Below are 22,108 nucleotides of genomic sequence, written 5' to 3'. Positions count from 1 at the left end.
GTTAACACTACAAAATGACAAGCCTTACCATAAAAACTGGATTTAAACTGCTGATTTTCTTAGAAAAATAAATAAATAACTAAAATGTGATTTTCTGCATTTATAAAATAACACCATCTCCATGCACATGTGTAAGTAGGCCATTAGCAGAAGCCATTAATCCTGTCCTTTTAATGGAAAGCATTGCCATGGTACTGCTACAGCCACAACACCTGTACACTGTAGGCTTAAAATTTACATGTACTGGAACCTACAGCTACATTTAAATGGTCTAAATACACTGCAGTAGCATGAAGTCTTTATTTAAACCTAGTTCACATTTTATATGTAGTACTGAGGTTGAAGTACTTGAAGGTTTTGGATGAGTGGTAAGTCATAGTGTAAAACAGCTGGAATCACCCACATCCTTGTACATGTTTATTTCCATATAGCAGCCATGTAGCAATATAAGAATGTATATTTACATGTACATATTCAAGTAACTAGATGTTTACATGTACATAAAATAATCACACTGCTGGCAGGATATTTACTTAACATGTCAATCATGCGGACAATTACAAACAGTAGCCCAACACTGTCGACATTGTCCACGTAGACATACAAAATATACAGACATATATAAGTGTATGTATCTGAAGCTATGGTCACAGTGACATGTACAGCCCGGTGGATAAAAATATAATGTTACATCAACTTGAATGAGTACAGCATAAGCATCACTTTAATTGGGGAGAGCAGGACCCTGAACCAGACCTTCCCTCCCAATGCTGTGAGTTACACCTGATTTATATGCATAGCTCTATTTATTACCAAGAGTCATTAAAACAGACCAATAATGACTCATGAATATGCATGAAAGGCTTATTTAATCCCACCCACTCCACCAGTTCAGTTCATTAGTTGTACATACTGAATTAGCCTACAGCAATCATGACAAACATAAATCATGCTTTAATCAGCAACAATGGACATTTGCGCATCTTTTATTTTTTTAGCTATAACCCTACAGTATATGTTTGGCTCCCACAAAAACATCAATCAGTAATAATATCATGCAGTTTCTCTTTCCTTTCTCAATCAATAGAGAATTTAAATGAATTTTTAGATGAAAGAAAACAACTATCAAATTGCAAAGTATCTTGTCCAGAGTTGTTGTGAGGCATTATGCACGCTCTCTCAAAATGCCCACCACAGATTCACTGTTGAAGCTGGTGAAGTGAATGAAAGATGTGTGACAGGCGTAAGATTTAACCAGGTAAACGGTTGACGAGCAAGACTGTATATTTTACCTATATGTATAATACTTATTAGGATCCTAAAAGATAAAATACTGTACAGCTCTCACCTCTTTTTCTTCATGTCTTTATTCCGATGACACAGTAATCCAGCCATATTGATTCGCTCAAGGAAAAACGACATTAAAACCGCTAGCTGATATGCAGGTGTCGGTATGATTTCGCACCCAGTCAAAGTGTACAAAATGTAGTGCGATACTGCATACTCGGGAGGCTGTATGTTTTATAACATACTTGGATTATTGCACAAACAATCCGGCAATAGCATGGTCATGCCACATGTGCAGGGCAGACATAGCTAGGAGAATGGTAGCACTAACAGCAACATCCAACAAGCTTAGGAATGAGCCTGCTTGTTACATAAATACAGACACTGATGTTACCATCTCTCAAATTTCTCTTGGCTGTCTATTTTCTTCCCTCGTTTGCCGTCACCCTGGTTTACAGACCTGCGTCTGGCACGTTGCCATGCAGGAACAGATGTACATGAAGCAGGTAGGATAGCTTCAACCTGTCATTGGCCAATCTGGTAGATATGAAGACGCAACCGCATGATGCAGGAAAGCAGAAATGTGCTGCTGTTGTTGCTGCTGCTGCCAAAAAATGCTTCCAATGCCGATTTCGGTTCAGGTTATGGAGTCCTTCACACAAACATTCAAATGAGAAACAGCAAACAACAACCACATCTCTTAGCTGTCAGCCTGTTACAGGTGCCATTGTTGCTATATATTGTATGGAACACACCAATACCAGATGGTTCATGCTACACCACTATTCCTCCACCCTCCTATTGTGGCAGCACAGGTCAAGGGATAGCGGTCAATGGCAGATGACCAGCTCATGGTAGCCTGTACATCGTAATGGCTTCCATTAATTGGTAGATGTGGACTGACCACTGGGCTATCCCACAGGCAGGCCTGAGCCTTAGACAAAACAGCTGTTTGCCTAGTATACCAATCAATAATCTCTCAATGCTGTGTGTAGGTATACACATACATCTGTACATGTATTCATTCTGCATCGACTAGCACACTGCAGGAAGACACACAAACGCGTGCACTGTGGTACTGTACATACCAGTACCCACACCAGTATACATGTACATGTGCATAAGCTGCTGTTATGAAGTCACTAAACATGTATGTATATAAGTATTTTTATAAGGCTGAATGTCCTGTGCTAGGCCTGTGGGATTTCGAGTGTTCTAGTCATGGGTAAAAGATAATGTCAGGCATAGTTAATCACCCATTATCTTCTTACAAAGACTGTCATAAGGTCGCTACATAATAGCCGTCGACTTCACCAGAACGTTATGATACACAGGTATACATACACTTGTAGAACTATAGACACTTCATAAAATGTAATTCTGCTTTTCCTAATTTATTACACATCACTTTATCATTGGTGTACATGTAAATCTTCAACCTATTAAACTACTACAGCACTTTTTTGGGTGGAATTAAAGCATACAATTATTATGAAAAAATATATATATATATATATATTTCTATCTATTATATAACATATGTAAATATTAATTTACTAAATATTAATTAAATATTGAAGTTAGAATGATATCATGTGTAATCTTCTCAGCTGTTGGAGACAGATACTGGGATTTACCAGCCAGGCCAGGAACACAATGACTCAGCCATTATTTCAGTTCCACTCTGGTGATACATTACATAAGTTATGTTTTAACACTGCATGTTCATGCATACCAATCTAGACTCATGCAAACAGTAGAGGCCAACATATCCATACCTCTCACACATAACAGTATTTGCTGCTATATCATTTACATCTGACTTCGTCTAAACTAGGGAACTATATCTTCACCACAGTTCATAACAGTTTAATTTTTTTTATTTACTGATACATGTACTGCACAATCTATACACAGTTACCTGCAGTGTACTACACAACTGTCAGAAGCAAACCTTTCATGTTCTTTAGTCTTCACATGTAGTTATCTCCCTTCAGTGTTTATTCACTGCACAGTTGTCTTCCCCTTAATAACAGTGGAATTCTGTCCACAGAGTGCAAAGTAACACACACGAAAAAAGTCTTCATGTAGAATAAATATTTTGACACTGATTTCATGCCATTTTCAAGAAGTGCTTTACAAGAACAGCTGGCAGATACTGCAACTCAACGCAGATACATGTATCAAGTGGAAAAACGTCAACATAGTCAATGCAAGATGCGACAATACTGTACACAAAGCTGCATTTGTAAATATACATGTGGCTAAATGTAAGCACTGAAAAGAACACTGACATTCTGCCACACTTTTGGGTCTTGCTGCTACATGACTTTGAAGTCAAGAGGACAAGACATCTCACCATTCACCAACCATTTTTCTAGAGATTGCCAAAAGTAAATAAGTTAAAATTTCATAATGGTTTAAATGTAAATGAAATAAATTATCAAAGTGATCATATCTACATCAAATTTACAGAAGTTATTTACGACTATGCTTATATAAATTGAACACTAAATTTACCATGCAAATGTAAATTTTAAGAATTTACAAAAAAATCCCAACTATTTCAGATCTGCTAAATTTTATGAACATAATAAATGTATCTCAAATGATACACAGTTCACACCATTTTGCTTTGGTCCAAAAACAAAGCGTACGAAAATAGTCTTACAGGTCATTGTATCTCAATTTTTTTTTGCATGTGGCTTTAACACGCACCTCAAAAATTTCCTAGCTATGACTTGTTGTATGATCTTTTGCTTCGTCCATCTGCATTAATAGGTGAAGGCTATTTGCATGATGTTCTAAAATAATTAAAATGAAGTGCTCTTCTTGACCACCCCCCCCCCCCCCCAAAAAAAAAACAGTGAACAAGGATGCAAATTTTAATAGAGACATGCACAAATACGTAGAAATGTGAGATTAGAAGAAATCAGAATGGAGATTAACTAGACCAAAATAATGTTGGGTGCATGGAGTCTGTCATAAATGGGCATCATAACTGATAGAAATACTATCAGGCTCAATCAGCACAAATTGCTGACATAATACATAGTTTGTCAATCATGCCACCTTAGTTTCAGGAGGATTCACACCCAAGTGAAGAGTCTTCACCAAGTCATAACAGGCTGTTTTTACAGAACAATGCTCATATCAGAAGATTATCAAGACAAAGATCAAGGTCTTTGGGTGTCAAATCACCATTTCCTGTCATGCACAAAACACAGCCATTACATTGTTAATTATCTTTCAGCAGAACAAACACAACACAAACAAGAAATAGCTCAGCTTAAGCATTTCACACTGATGGAAACAGCACAACCGTTTTTGTGCAAACAGTTTTACGTGCAGCAGTGACTTCCTTATTGAACCTGGAGCTCATGCTCCATGCATTTGAGACATATTACATGTACCCTTTGCAAGGAAAATTTTTTAATAGTTCAGATGTCACACTACACATCCATTATGTAACAAACAACTACTTTAGACCTTCAGGAAGCTGTCTTAGCTTAAACACTCTTTACATGCATCCTCTTTACTAAACATGTAAATTATAATTACATGTTAAATAATTTGTCAAATAAACAACTAAAACCAAGACCAACAATGTAACTGTCATCACGATAAGACACATCTAAAAAGATACCTGTTTGATCGACAAGGAAATTATGATGATGTATAGCATATCCCCATAACTTATGTTTGAACAGCAAGTTTACAAGTATACTATAAATACAAAACAAGTACATATTTACAATATGTGTTATTTTTTACTGTATTGTATCATTTCCTCTTCATTTGCATTTCTGTGCTCAGGTAAGCTAAAACACACCTGTACTGTCAATAATCTAGCCATAATACAGTATGCCAGCACACTGGAAGACATTAACATTTCCACCTGTTCCCGTCACCTCTGTGGTTTATTATTAGTAATTTCTTAACCTAACCAAAATAAAAAACACATTTTGATCTTCAAATCTGGTAAGAAAAAAATAACATAAGTACATTTCTTCCAATCAAAACATAAAGATGGTAACCCACATTAACTGTGGACCCTATTCCATAATAGTTATCTGACCTACAACAGGTTTCTATGAAGTCATAATATCTCCAGTTCCTAAGGCGAACTGCTTGTGAACATGATGCATTCAATATCCAATATATACCTTCAAAACCCTTTCCAACAGGTACTGATAGAAAAATTGAGGATCTCCTCAAATGATCTTACCTGACAATGTATACATCCTCTGCTGTTGTGTAAGTTATAACGCTGTCAGACACGGCAAGACTGCGTTTTTCCGAACAGCATCGAAATGAGCACAACAACTTGTGGATTTTTGCCAGGCACCCCACATGAAATTCAGACTTGACAAAGCCTTCCATAGCTCAGATTGTAAATATATGTAAATATTTAGCCTCAGGATACCCTCTCCATTGCACCGTCATTTCAAGGAATTACATTTACGATTCCTTGATCAAATTTCCTGCAGTTGACTGGATGTTTCGTTAATGAAATAAAATCAACATCTTTTTTCTACTCTTTACTGATTTAGACCCAGTAAACATGTAAGGTTTGGCTAGGGCCATCAATCCAGGCTGAAGCTGAATAAACTTGTTAGCATGGCAAACTGATTGCACAAGAAATTTGTGGGTACAGGCAAGAATTCAATTCAGTTAACAGTCTCTTTCATCATGAACTGTCCACCCCCTAAAACACAAACGGCAGACATCCTTTCAACTCTCCCTGTCACAAAACAGGCTCTGTTGTTGTTGTATGCACAATAGGCGTGTACTTGTGAAACATAGCTCTTTTATTCTCAAACTGCAGGTTTCTGTTGCCTGGTCAATGTTCAGAAATGAGGAAACACATAGTTTCCTTAATCTAACACAGCTGACATCACAGATTCAGAATCAAGCCAATATTCAATTCACAGAGCTTTTAGTGACTTACACAGTAAGAGTGTGAAGCATCTTTTAAAAAGATCTCCTATGAATGAACAGTTTGCTTATGTGCTGATCCAGAAGTTCTACCTATGAATAAAAACCTATAATGTTAAAACACGATGAACCACGTTAACACAGGTAGTATGGTCTTCACCTCAATCAACAATATCTGAAATTTGGTCACAGGTAATCCATGCTCTCTTCATACTGATAGCATGGCCTACTTCCTCCAGTTCCCCTGTTAAAGAAAATAAAACAGTGGATCTCCAACAAACAGGCGTAGCAAAGAGGCTTGGGTGTGTTGACTTAAAGCCATAAACACTGTCCAAGGACGTTTCTCAGCAACAAATCTTCTAACCGCAATTCAGATTAAGCGCAAGTCATCTTAGTTCACAGGCTGCATGCCATCACACAGCCAGAATGATGACAATTTGGCAGAGTATGAGCCCACAGCAAGTAATGCAAGGTTCCCAAGGCTTCCCAGTCATCCAGCAGGAGGTGTCATGAAGTGACACCAGGGCATTGCTCCAATGTCCTACATTCAATCCTTTCTAACCGCAGATACTTTGCTCTCAACTTCTGAAAGGAGCCATAGTGGCATTAAAGCTGTCGTCAGCCAACTGTCGACATATGCACCTGTAATTCTGACATCAAATTTGGTAATATCCCTTGTCTCAGGTGAGAATTTTAATGCAACCTATATTTCCAGTGAATTTTCCAAGAATCCTACTTCCTTCTTCGACTTCACAAAAAGTTTCACCTTAATTTTTCTTTGAGTGAGCAGCAGGTCTTACTTTTTAGTACCTTGTAATAATTTCCTTCTTCTGCAAATCTACTTCCTGACTATAGCTGACATCAGCACATTTCTAGCTTCTCTCAACTTAAGTGTTGAGGTAATGGTTTTCACAATGTTACATGATAATCCGCTGAGTACCATTTAAAACTGCGTACAAGGAAACCAATCAGCGAGATCTGCCATTTCACTAGAGCTGTCGAGTATCCAAGGATAATTTTAAACAGGTTTATCTCCCATAAGGCTTGAGAGTAACTTCCGTGTAATATCCTGGTGGACACACTTTGTCAAAGTGTGACAAACATGACTCTTGTCCATCCTCAAACAACAGAGTGCAGTGTCTGTCCAGAGTTGTAGACTACAACTGGCTCACAACGAAGACATTTTCAGAATCAATGATTAGAGGTGATGAGCTGGCCTTTTCCCTGCTGCCTCAGGCTATTACATGCACTTTATATCAATGGATGCTTTCTGCTGCAACTCCACGAATGCTGGCTTGGTCATCAGGGACAAGGATAAGTAAAACATGTATACATACAGATGTATATGTATACCTCTACATTAATCCTGCTTCCTTTCCTCGCCCCTTAGGATAGTATTAACAATGTATACTTGTGTACCTACATGTTGACGCCATACCAAACTTGGCAACATTCAAACTGAAATCCAATAACGGCGCACACAGAAGTCTCTGGGGAGGAAACAAAAACAATGGTTGGGTGCCAGGTGTGCCATTAGTTAGATTGTCATTCCAGAGCCTACAAAAAAAACACTTGCCAGTAAAACTGCATGGCGCAACTGGATTGCTACACACCGACGTCAGTGCATCTAGACTTGTACAAATACAGTGAGATACACTAGCCCGAAGGCACCCAAAGTCTCCTGTGTTAGAATCAACAAGCCGTGGAATCCAGTGGTTTCCTTTTCAGCTGGTATGACGCAATCAATATCCACTGACTCATTGAGTAGGGTTGTGCCATTGGAACAGGTGATAAAGGCATGAGTGAATGGGGAAAATCTGGAAAATTACTAGGGTCAAAAATGTTACCATAATCTGATCTCAAATTCCCATCAATACAGTATTGTCTGTGTCCAGAGTAGATTGGCAATTATATCACTATGTTCACCAGACCTCATTTGACTGATACTGCCCAGCATGTATCCCGGTCATGGTGAGTCTGGCAAACCACTGGATGCCTATAACAGGGACAAGGAAATGACCTCTAGCAATCCTTAGTCTTATCTGCTGTGACGCATCTTTCATGACATAGCCCACTGAACCCTGTATCAGCTTCAAACATGATGAAATAAAATGCTATAAACACAATGAAAAAGGAGAACTATTTTTAAAAAAAATTAACAGATGTATGTGTGACTCAGCATTTTTCAACAACTATCAGAAGTTTTAATGAACAAAAATTAACATGTACACATTCATGTAGCCTTATGCTTTACAGGGGACAAAAGTTTTACTCAAGCAAGAAAATAAAGAACATGCCTCCTGCATAGAGATGTACTATAAAAAGATCTGAAAGATTTTAAATACTCCGTATTATCACATTCCTTGCACAGATTACATCTTTATGCACCTTGAACTTCTGTCCCTTCAATGCAACCTAGTGTAATCAATAATAGGGTGTGTTTGGCAAAGGCAAGATTGATCAAAGCAGTGAAAAAATTGAAGCAGAAGAACTGTACTAATGAAACACACAAATGTTTATGAAAGTAGGTGTAGCCATTATATGCTGGACACTGTCAAGGAACAAACAAGTACACAAGCAGATGTTTTGTCAGGTAATGCTTATCGTATCACATAAGCAAAGACTGCTGAATAGGTGTTTTGATAAATACAATATATATATTGAAGATATTATCTTACATGGAGGGCCAGCAGGTGGAGAGAAAGTCAACTGGTGAATAAATATTCTTTAGTCATGGCTACCTTAATGGTAAAAAAAATACAACAAACGTCTAACTTAAGAAATTTGGTGCATCCATTGCATTAAAATATGGAAACCACTATGTCTGAAACCACAAATAAACATTGATGCAAACTTCGAAAATAAGATCAGCCAAACATCACAATAGAACATACAAGGACATATGGAGCTGAACGAATGCCATCTCCTAAAAAATGTAAATAACTGTCTGAAGCTCAGCATGAATAATTTAGCAGAAAGAAGTGAACGAGCACACACTTAGTGTTAGTTCAGAAGGAACTAACACACACATATCATAAAAGCTGATTTTCCAAACCAACAGTCAACTGGTTAAAATAAGTAATTTACATGTAGATCATTCATTTCTTTATGAACATATACCTGAAAACCAACACTACAAGCACCTTTCATCTCTAAAAGCTTATAATAGTATATTTGTACATTTCTGAATACATATTCATGCATAATTTGCGTCCACAGCAGATGAAAATAATAACTGATATCTCAAAACACTGTTGCTGTTTGTAAGAAAACATTCCCCAAGGCAACCAACACAGCCAATGTATTTCTGTGTATGGTGGAGGTATTGTGCCAACTTTGCAGGGCTACCTTAAAAATACATGAACAGGCAAACAATGAGGACTGTTCAGGAGAAATGTGTACCTAACACAAAGAGCATGTGACCAAAGTGTGTCAGGCAGAACATAAACACTGATGAAGAGCATAGTCTCATGTTTTCTATTAAAAAGGTTGCTACTATGTATTTAAGTTGTTTAACGCATGCAAGATTTCTATTAGCATGATAAATAAATATGTACAAACATTAACTACACAAAAAATCTATGTAATGAAATTAGAAGGATGTTCTAATTCTGTGCATATCACAGTGAGCATGAATTAGGTTGAATTGTTCGGGAAAACATTTCTGCATGTATTTATCAGTAGGTATAGAACCCAGATTACATGAATGGCTTCTAAAAGTCTGTCTGAAATTATCTGCTCAATAACAGTTACAAGCTAACTTGAGACCTCTCCACCTCCCTTACTGAATTATACATGTCCATGTAAATGTATTTCATGCTACATGGACCTATTACTGTAAACCATGAATAAAATCTTGTCAAACACAGGCCTACTGAAGGCAGGTAACTCATGATTCTATATTACAATTCATGCTTACCTCCCTTGACAAATCTAGCACCCATATGTTAAATCTATAACTATAAGCTAAATATATGACTATAAATATACATGGTCCCATCCAGTTCATCCTTCCCAAGTGCATCATTTCATGCATATCCATAATAATCACACATGTTAGGAGACTACCTTTGTAATTTTTATAAACTTTCACAACATTCAGTACATCTGGCCTGAAAGATCTCTCTTATACACAAGCTGAAGATAATGTATCCCACACCTACATTATTTTTCAGCATTTAAATTTTTCAAATCAACATGTGTGTTTTGAATTTCTTCTGCCTGTGCTGAAAGAGCTCGCAAATCTGATACAGATGGCCAATAAACATAATCCAGGATGACCAATAAAAATGGCAACCATGCAAAGCTGTAACCTTGTTGCTGCAAAGTTAATACAACTGAATTAAGCGGGAAGGTGGATATGGGCCAAACTTTACCAAATTCGGCATAGGGTCGGCACCCTACCTCTTTGTAATTTCATTTTCAATAATGTGAAAAGCATTTACGAAAACATACCTTCACTTTGACCACTGAAAACTTTGTCTGCCAGGACATTTACATGTAGCTCATATGGAACATTCATTAGCTAATTCTACTGACCGATTCACTCATATCAGAAAAACAGGCGTCTTTCCAGAGAACAGAATCGATAGATTTGGATGGTCTGTCACAAAGAGAATAGTTTCACAAAAACAAATGCTTTTGAAACAGAAGAAAAACAATTTGCAATTTGCATTTTTTTTTTACATGTCGGATTTAATTAGATGTATACTGCATAAAATAAAATATAGTATAAACACTTTAAAAAATGCATACTATTAAAGTATATCTAAAAAGTACATACATTTAAATAGCAGATTTTGGTTCATCAAATGTACTCTTCAATCTTGGACAACTTAAAACAAGAGGCACAAATTCTTACCTTAGAAACATTACGAGAGCAGAATGGACACCATTTACATGTTCATCACTTTCCCAAGAAACAAAGAAAGCTGTCTCTACTTCCAAGTCAATGGAGTCCAACAGAAAACACTCGTGAGACAAACGTTTCAAGACCTGTATAGGGAGATGTATACCGCCCTAGACAGGCACGTCTCCTAGACAAGATGCGTTTGACACATAAAGCATCATAAGGCTTCTCACATTTCAAAGTATTTTTTTCTACTAAACATGCTAGTAAAAAAAGTAACAAATAACAGATCTGCAATTACATACATGTAGATGTCTGGGCTCTAACAGAAATTGGACTTTCTAATGTTTTTTACAATGTCTTTTGGTGTTTTTACAATGTTTTAAGTACATATACACTGCATTACATGTATATAGGTTCAGGCAGGAAGAAAATGAACTAGCTAAAGGGAGATAACTAGGCAATGTCAAGCATTAATATGTGATACATTGTGTATATATGTATATAAATATAGATACAGTGTATATGTTTATGCTAATATTGATGATATTTTATGTACAGTATGACTGTAATTCTTTGTAACATATTTATGAAAACAATAAAAGATATCCTTTCACATCTTGCAAAGGGAATTAGCCTTTGTGAAAATTCTTTAAAAAAAACCCAGTGATTCCTTCACCAAGAGGTTATTTTCTTTCCATACAAGTGAGATAACACATTATTAGCTAACTGAACTTTAAAAAATGTCTCCATTAGTAATGAATATTGAATTAAGCCTCTGATAGCTCAAAGATTTTAACCTGGAGCTCAGGGCATGCCTCTCAGTCCGGTTCTGTCTCCCAAGCACTGCATGGATTCTATAAACCTAGATGATGAGACTGCTCTTTATCTCAGCACCCCTGCTGCTGTAGTTTACATAGTACATGTGAAATGTAATCTGGGCCTGAGAGGGTGCCTTAACCTCTTGTTCTCATCCACTAGCTTCACTCCAAGGATGTCATTCAGCAGACTTGTAGACCTCAGAGGGCCTGCAGTGCCCCCTTCCCCCTGAGCAGACAGGCTATGTGCATGTGTACATTATGATGATGTTTACATGCATACACAACGCATCTCATGCTCCTAAAACTTGTGCCTGTGCAATATATGTATATGGTTCTTTATGAGCACCACTGGTGATTTTAGTACATACGTCATAAGGATAAAAGTCCTTGAAAACTAACAGAAGGCTTTGGCCCAAAGGTTGGAAGTTTGAACACAAGTCACATCTATGAATGTAAACAATGACTTTTACAATAATGTAGTACATCTTTCTCAACAGTACCTTATAACCAGACATTTTCTGTCCTTCAGCCCACTATTTCTTTATATAAATTGTAAGACAGTGCATGATACTTCATCAAATGTACATGCTTAGGAGAAAGCTTGTAATTCTAAACAAATGTGGATCTAATTTTAAAGCATTCCTAACTAAATTGAGTCCTTTGGATAACTTCCACTCCCACTCATGCACATGTATTTATTATTTCCTTGGAGGTAATTACTCAAGATTGCTTAACAGCTGCAAACCCTTGGTTATTTCAAATCTCACATTACCATATAAGAGCCGTCATGTTGCCTACAAATAATTCTACATGCAATGGCCACAACTGGCTAGGTATTGCTTCAACAAAGGGAGACTACTCTGGCCAACTCTGATGAACATCTAGTTCTTTGCTAAAGTATATAATCACCGTATACTCTGGGTTACTGAAATCTAGAGGCTATGGGCACAGCCCAGATTTTTCCTGTAACTTAACCTGGAGAATCCAAAGAAAAACTGGTGTGGGTCACAGGTTTTCTTCACCCGTTAAACCTCATACTATATAGGGGAGCAAGAAAGGTTAGGCTGGAGCCCAAGAGGCTGCTGTCATCTTTATCTCATGGTGCCAAAGGCACCAGCAGGGGCTTAAAGATGTATCATTTCAGGAGACAAATATTTGTGTTCATGCTGTAGACACCAAAGGGTATGGAGTGAGAAAGGGACAGAACACAACTGCACAGAGGATGTTGAAAATAAAATAAGAAAACACCTGATGCTATGTGTGTCAGTACAAACTTGTATTAGCAAGGATTGTGCCATTAAATCATGGCAATGGTATATAGATGCATGTCTGTTTTCCTCACATTATAAGCAGCATTCTTTCTCCTTATGGTAAATATTCGAATTCAATATTTAAGTCATTTGAAAGTGGAACTGAAAACTATAATAGAAGCTTAAAATAATGAAACAATCATGAGATACAGGAAGTGGTTTAATTTGTATAAGACCATCACATATTTCCTTCTTTTGTAGTATTTAACAATACATATGATTTCTATGCCAGAAGTATCTCACAGAAGAGTTAGTCGGTCAACCTGTCTTTAAAAGGTCTATGTACAGAACATGTGCTAATCAAATAGATATATATATATATATATATATATATATATATTGTCCATTGCCTAAGAATTCAAGCTTTTACTGCCTCTAAGCATTTGGTTGCTAAGGGTGGTATTTCAACGACTTCTTCCAATGAATATAATTTTTGTTTATTGGAAAAATACTGCTTAAAAGAGCTAATTTATACACTGACACGACCATCTAGCTGTCCCAACTGTTGTGATCTCCATAGGAACCTAATAGCACTGTGCCACTGGGGGTAGGCTGAAGGGCACAGAGATTCCCCAGTACCCCTACCCCAAAAGGGCAACAGTCTGTGACCCAAAACAGTCCCCTTATCTGCTCCCTGCACTTCTTGTTCCCAGACACAGAAACCTAACCTGATAAAGGCTGCCTTGAGCAGTCTGAACAGCCTGGACTTCCTTCATCACTGATAAAACCACCACCCTGCTTTTGTTCTGTTTTTCTATATTTAGTCCCTTAGTCAAAGCAGAATATCAAAAAGGTTCAATGACAATGCACCTCTGTCTCCTGGGGCTGATTATAGGAGTAACATTCAACCAGATTTAAAACTTCATTTATGATTGCACATGTACAACATAAACAATATCGAAGCATTTAACTGACTGAGACTTCAGACAAGGAAGTTTTGGCATCTCTTTGAGAAATGTAGAATTGTGAACCCAGATTGATATAATAAAAAGATATACATTATATTTATCAATTAAACAACAAATCAACAACATTCATTGGTCAAAATGGAGAGAAAACAAAAACTTCTGCATGCAGTAAACGAACACAGAAAACAAGGAAGTTACCTCAATTTCGAAAAACTGAAGTGTGGCATGATAAGTAAAGCACTCTTTTAATGAAAAGTACAAATAATTCATGGAAAATAAAATTATGACTAGTCACTTTGCACAAAAAGGTAAAAAATTATTGCCTATAGACAGAAGATTAATTTAAGGGTTAACTACAAATCCATACATTTGTAGAACAATACAACTGATCACCATATATATACATATACACCTATAGCAAGTACAGGCTTGAAAAGCATGTGATTCATGTACATGTACATCGCAGTAGCTACTAACACTAGGATAGAAAGAGGTTGGCATGTATGAATTGTGGGGGCTGTCATTTCTTCACCCCTAAAGGTACACCTACTGACAATGAAAAGGCTGGTGTTGGAATAGCTAGTACCCACCTTAATTAAGCAGATTAATCATGACTGACTGCAAACTAGCCCACATTTACACGTACATCACCCGATGCATACGCCATGACAATGTGTACATGCAGACAGGTTGAGATTAACCTACGGTTCTAGCTCATCATATTCTGGATTGATACTATGGTAAAGTTCTTGTATTAGAGAGAATTCTGACCTGAAGAAATGAGGCCTTCAGCTATAACAAGAATGAATTTTGTACTTATTAGACATACTTTGTATTATGAATGTAGTACCTAGCATGTCTATGTTATATCTTGGTTATTCGATTATACTGTACCACTAATGTTAATGTATAATTGTATCATTTACTACTGCAGGAACACTGTCTGAGTTTATTTTTCATAAAGGTTACAAAAACCTATTTCACCGAAAGCCTTAATCACCACATCAACCTAAAAATCTAATTTCACTTTTAAAGAGAATTTAGATTCTTACATACTTGTACCAAATTGTCATTTGGACAATGTGTGACTTTAATTATGGTGTATTGTAAACACACAAAAATGCTATAGGTTAGCCTAAGCTAAATGTACTAGTCCACTAGATAACAAATGAACAACACAACCTGAGGATCATCAGGTTTACTGTCTTCTACTACACTGTATAGCTAAATGTATATGTACCCCTCAACAAGAAAATGGGGTATGCAGTAACAGGTGCTATGCCCCAGTTAATCAGAACACAGCATAGTGATCTCTGGGACTGAAGATCTTCAGAATAGTGTTTGATTCAACCCTTACTGAATCAAGACTTAGCAAAGTGCAAACAATGTCCCAGGTAAGACATGAGTCATCTTTCAGTCATCTCCTAACACCAGCACATCTTCCTTTTTTCGCCTGACCAGATAAGATGTCATTATTTGAGAATAACATATCAAGAATGATGAAATGCAAATGGTGGAATGAAATGTTGACACAATTGCCTTTATCACATGGAAAACACACATACGCATATACATCCTGATCCATAAAAAACACTACTGTAACTGCACAAAAGCTTTGAACCTTCAGCTTACTGTATACACTAGCCAGTGTGACATATATATGTTACTTGCCCATGATAATGATTGTATGGACAAGTAAAATATCACCATGTTTTATAATAATCTTCAATCTGCATATTTCTTCCTTCATCAACTGCCACGTGTCTAACACAAAAGTTATGGTAACAACTATTACAAAATACAAATGTTTATACATGTAGGTGGAGTTTGAAATGTTATTATTATTACTTTATGAACCACATCTATACACAATCATAAAAGTATGGCTCACTAAAATTATAGTTCATAATGTCTGTTCCTTAGCTTGTACACGTCTACAAGTATGATGTATCAATGAAGATTGTACAAATTCATCTTTTTCATTTATATGAAAACAAAGACTTGGATATTGTAGCATATATTTGAATGATTCTCACACAATGTGAACCTAAAACTTTGAATGTGCTTGTTCAAAGCAATCCAAGGCATCACTAACCATAAAAAATTCAGGAAATTTTTGATGTTCACAAGATGTATGTGTAAAACACACAATTAACTGAACAATCCCAATTTTTCACATAACCCTATCAGCTTTCTTTGAAGCCAAGAAACCGAACTGTATCGGATGTTTTTCTAACAAAATCACAATCTTGCTAACCCTGATCCCAGCTCACTGTGCCAATGCCAACATTACCACAAACAAACTTGGTCTTAACTGCAGAAGAAGATTGAGGTCAAGTTCAACCATGATCAATCATTCATACGGCCAACACTTCCCTTAGCAACATAGCAATTTGTAGACGAAACACGACAGTGAAACATAATCACATGACAGTAATTAGCGTACAAGCACAAGAATTTTGCATTTCCTTAACCTTGCCAAACACGACCTTCAAAATCGGGCATGTTTTGACCCAACAAAAAAAATGTCATTATCTGTACACCTTCATTCAAACAAAACAAACTTGTTTAACTAATTAACAGTGTTAAAACCATGTCTGAATATCAAATTCTTTAATAATAAACTAATAAAGTCTTCGTCTTTATGACTACAGTTTAACATCATTTTCAACATAAATTTGGACACAAAGCTGAGGTGAGAATGGGTGAAACAAATGACAAGCCAGCAATTAAAGCATGTTTCTTAACACTGAAGTGGCCAGTACTTGCCTTTCCACTATAAAGTGTCAAGTAAGAGCAGCATCAAAATTACCAGTATAAAAGGGAATGCTTTCCCAACGTCTGCAGAAATATGGATTTAAACTTTCAAAGTATCACAAAATTGATCATACTATGAAGTTTATAAGTTAACCAAAAAATGAAACAAACCACACAACTACATACGATCTTCATACAGTAAATTAAAAACACAGAATCTTGGTCCAATCCAAATTTTTTGATTGAAAGTGCATATCTGACAGGTTATCACTAAGCAACCATCTTTTCTATGGCCATGAAACTTTTATGGACTCTTTTACCAAGTTTTATACTTATGATTCCGAAATGTATAGAATTCAGCTGAGATTTTGAAATTTACCCTTTCTTACTGTACCTTTGTAGGGCCGATTCCCTACCTTAATATGCCAGGTTCTCTACCCCCAAGATCAAGATGACCTTTAATATTGGGAGACATAAAGACGCATCATTCCCCATCATATCCTGACTACCACACTTAAATATACCGCTGTTACTTAAAATACATGTAGACGTTTTTGAAGGCCAGTGCACATGATGTACCAATGCTCCAAGCTTTATTGATGATGGGTTCATCTACTCTAAACAGTGTAAGAATGAACCTTGGCATCTTCAAAAGATAATACTGACGTATCATTTTGACATAATCAGACCTATTAAACAAGGATACATGCAACTTAACCTCAATAATTTTCTGCTCCGCCAATGGAGTGTGAATGACTGATGGTGAAAATATTCATGCATCACACATGAGCAAAGCACTAAATTATCCGCCATTTAACCTAAACCTTCCACTCTGCACATACATGTATGACTTGTATCACTATCTCAAATCTAACAAATCTTCCACATTACTTCAATGTTAAAACAGGTTCATCACTTAACACAACACTGTACATCCTATTATTCTAACCAGAAAAAATTTGAATCAATAAAACAGAGTACAATGTGGACAGTGCACCCACTGAACTGCGTGAGATGATTTATAGCTAAAAACGCCAAGGCTGCTATCATAAAAATACATGCAGTGTTGTTTTTGATAGTATCCATTTTGGAAAGAATTTTGTTCATAACTCATGATTAAAGAGGAAATTTACGTAAAATTTCCTTTAAAATTTTAAGAGTGGGTCAAGATACAGTACATACTTTTCATTTTTGCCAAAGGCTACGTAAATTTCAATAAATTTTTTAATGAATTATTCACTCAGAGGGAAAACAGCTACATATTCAAACAAACCATTCAATGAAATGTTAATAGTTTTAATGACTTTAAAGAGAGAAGGCAATAAAAAATATTTTCTTGAAGTGTTTTTCATATTAAAAGCAAAAAACTAAATGGTATTTGATTACACGGTTGTGACAGAACAGAACACTCCCTTAAACATTTGGAACACTCACACAGAGTACTGAGTGATTAAGATATTCTACAAGATGCAGTTCCGGTTCTAAGGCTCACAGCCTCAAGGATTTCTTCAGGGATGTGCAATGTGTTCCTAGGTCAGGGTAATCCTATTTAGAAATTTCCACATCAGCAGAGATCGACTGGTGATTTCCACGTTGGCATGGCAAATTAAATCAGCCACATTTAAATTCTCTGCTCTTGCATCTGTGATGATCTAGTTCTTGAGACAAGGCTCTTAAACGCAGCTTCTTCCTATCACTAAATTGCTCTTGAGATTCCTATGCTATTTCAGGAGGAAATGTACTTAAACACATGTACTTCCTCCCACAGCTCTTTATTTTTTTAATTCAGATAAGCATGCATATCTTTGAAACCATCAGACCCTTCAACATACATGCATGTATTTAAGAACAAACAAAATACAAGAATATTAAATCAATTTTATATCAATATACATGTAATCTATATATATCAATTTTATTTATTTACTTTTTTTATTTCTCTTGGTATCAGAATAACAATGGAAGTATTCAAAATTTCACTGTGTCTTATGAATCACAGAACAGTGCAGAAGAGATGCATGTTACTGGCCAACAGCTGAAGCAATATTTTTTTGACCCTATGAATTCAAAGGCAAGTAATCCTACTGTCATCAAGAACACACTGCATGTATACCTTCATTCAAGGCATACATTTGGAATTAGTGATACGCTTAAATTTTTCAATGGGCAGAATACTATCACACAAGTGGGTTGATTATGCAAAATTATGATCATGTTGTGTTAAAATAGAAGGCCTGTGGCCTCCATGAATTCTCAAATATTTAGAAATGTTAAAAACTTGCTCACCCACACACATTTTATGTACACATAAATATGTTAGCTTGAAAAGTTATTTATTACCTCTAAATGTAATACTCTTACCATAACACTTTTTTTGTTATGGAGCCAGGTACTAACTTTTTTTATTTCACTGATAAATATGTGTCTAATTCTAAACACTGCATACAAAGGTTGAATTTATTTTGATTCTTGTTTTGTGGAGTTAGCACCCTCAATTAATCAAACAGTAAATATTTTAAGAAATACTTCAAAGTTGATTTACAAGCGCACCACAGTACTGTGGGTTTTACATCACCGAGAGTGTACAATGATTTACACTTCCATGATAAATGATAAACCCGATGTATTCTGATCTGGATTAATATTTACGCTGTGGGGTTCCAGCTGTATGTAACTGTGTCCAAACACTAGGGTGGTAAGTTGATTACCCCCATCTGGGCAGTATCAGATCCTCTCATCTTGATACAGGCTACATGGACAAGACTCCCACATGGGCAAGCTAACACTCAGAACAGACCATCTGGAAACTGCCTTGGGAAACCCACAATAGTAGGGGAAGCAATAAAATAGTACTACAACTTCCATAAATAACCAACTGACCAGACAGCCATTTCTCCAAGCCAAGGAAACAATCAAATATTTATAAGCACAAAAAAATAATGAATACTGCCTTTCCTAGTGGCTCTGCATTGGGATACAAGAGCATACATGAAGTACCAGACCATGTACATGTCAGGGTTGGAAAAGGTATCTTGTTGTGTCCATCTGAAATATCAAAATTAACTTCTACATCTGAACACAACATTTTGATGTCTTTATGCTATTAAACCATAAAATAATTAATTGATATGTGATTTTAAAAATTTTCAAGCTTCAACTGATGTATTTTCTCTACATAATGTCATTTTGATGCCAATTGATTTTCTTCTAAAAAAAAATCAAACAACCAACCACACAAAAGATTCTTGGATCCAACACTAAATACAGATATATATGTACATGTAGATGATTAAAGAGTTATCATCACTACCCTGAAATCTGTAATTTTCCACGAATTAACAGCAATAAAATGAGTCTTATAATGTTTTTTTTTAAATTTTTTTCTTAAGACGAAGCACAATACAACCTATGCTTAAAGCAAGGTTAAATCATAGTGCGTGTCCAGGCACACTCAGCTTGACTGTACCGCTACATACTTATGTGCATCTACATCAACACTTCATTTTGTGCAGAAATGCTAATGGCAAGTCATGCGTACATAAGGAATTCTCATCAGTTATCCTTCTTGATGAGTAGACAGGGACACTTGGGGCCACCACAGCCAATCAAAATTCCCTTCTTCTCGTTCATATTTCTCGGCTGAGTTGACATATAAACAACGTCTTTAATACTACAAACCAAGGCCTGTGCAACTTACATGTGAAGAGGTTCTAGAACCTGAACATTCTGACTTTCTTAAAATCAGAGATAAAGAATCTTTAAACTAAACAGCTCTGTATTTGTTTTATAAGTTTTTTTTCAATAAGTGGAGAATAAACAAGTCCACTTATGATGCAGAACACAGAGATAAGACAAATATCCTTGACCATTTGACAAATGTTACATACATTTAGGTGCAGAAATCCTTCATTTTAGAAGTCATTATTAACAAACCAATCTACACATGTAATTAGATGATTTACACATTAAATTTTACGAGTTGGAATGATCACAGATGTGTTGTCCTCTGCAATAAATTTTCTCTGAGTAACATTTTTTTAATTAGAACTACAGGAACACCTAAACAGTAGGGTCATACTAATTTCTCCACCTGATGAAACATGGATGATTACTGTGAGTGAGGTTTTTGAGAACAAGCACATGCTTGAAAAAACATGACCGACCCATGTCATATTAGGGATCCTGTCGTTCCATAAATACACAAGTAACATAAGCAATAGCTTTACCACAAACAAGTACCTATATGAACATGTATGTACATGTGAATGATATGCATACTGTAAACTAGTCTGTCAACAGAGTGAGGAATTTAGTCACAATTTGGTAAATGTCTACTGAATAACTGGGACATAAAGGCATTGAATGGCCTACTCACATTTTGGTGTAGGGCAGAACATGGGTCATGTATGTACAACATGCATGCTTAACAAAAGAGCTTTATGAATGCAGTTTTGTTTGTTGCTGACAGGTAACGTTTGTTCACAATGACTAGTAGGCCAACTATTCCACCTGCAGAATCTTCATACATACTCGACACTAATCTAACTTTGCACTGAGGCACGTGTGTATATTGGACTTATAAACAAACTATGAAGAACCTTGACAAGCCATAATGTAAAAAAAAAAAATACATGGATGACTTCAATTTATAAGGTGGTCTAATACATGTATATGCTTTAAATACTTGTAAAGACAGCATTAGCATAAGTGTAAAGTTAAAGAAGTCTTTAACATTATCACCTGTAAGGGAAACACCCACATTTGCCTGCCCTAGGGAGATGTTTATTCAGGATGTTAGTCTGGAAACCCTAGCTTTCTCCATGCCTCTGACTGAATGGACAAGAAACTGAATATGGTTAGTCATCAGTCACAAACAAACATATTTTTAGACTTCTCCAAAAGCAAACTTTATACGAATTAGATCATCTTTAAATACATACAGCTGCTTTAACTGCTTTGAACATTTATCAAACATGTATCCATACTTCTTTCTCCATTCACACTAGCTACAGCATTATAATACGCTGCATTCAAGCACAAAGTCTGGGTATAAAACCCTATGCAGGATAAGTGACAGCTATATCACACAAATGAAAATGACACCTCATGAGATTATATAATGCATACAGGTCTGTTATCATAGGTGTACAAATACGTTATGTATAGCCCCCAACCTGATGTAAGATTACACCACCTTTACCATGTACATGGTACAAAGTCATCTTATTACCAACTATA

The 22,108-nt window shown here is 36.2% G+C and overlaps 1 protein-coding gene across 4 annotated transcripts in view; it reads right to left on the bottom strand.

Moving 5' to 3' along the window:
- LOC135469741 (IQ motif and SEC7 domain-containing protein 1-like) overlaps window positions 1–22,108 on the bottom strand; it is a 93,798-nt gene that overhangs the window by 63,819 nt on the left and 7,871 nt on the right. Inside the window, exon 1 of one of the 4 annotated variants that reach the window (XM_064748314.1) lies at window positions 5,516–6,247. The exons of 2 other annotated variants lie outside the window; for them this stretch is intronic. In XM_064748314.1, the coding sequence (XP_064604384.1) occupies window positions 5,516–5,670 (155 nt within the window). In that variant the 5' untranslated portion in view covers window positions 5,671–6,247. Of the gene's footprint in view, window positions 1–1,348; window positions 2,004–5,515; window positions 6,248–22,108 lie in introns of those variants that run through there. One more of the 4 variants, XM_064748315.1, reaches the window with a different exon arrangement.

The sequence above is a fragment of the Liolophura sinensis genome, chromosome 7 (assembly GCF_032854445.1).
Source record: "Liolophura sinensis isolate JHLJ2023 chromosome 7, CUHK_Ljap_v2, whole genome shotgun sequence".
In the NCBI taxonomy this organism is placed as follows: domain Eukaryota; kingdom Metazoa; phylum Mollusca; class Polyplacophora; order Chitonida; family Chitonidae; genus Liolophura; species Liolophura sinensis.
Note: the sequence above shows the minus strand (reverse complement) of the source record. Positions and strands in the feature narration are given on the sequence as shown.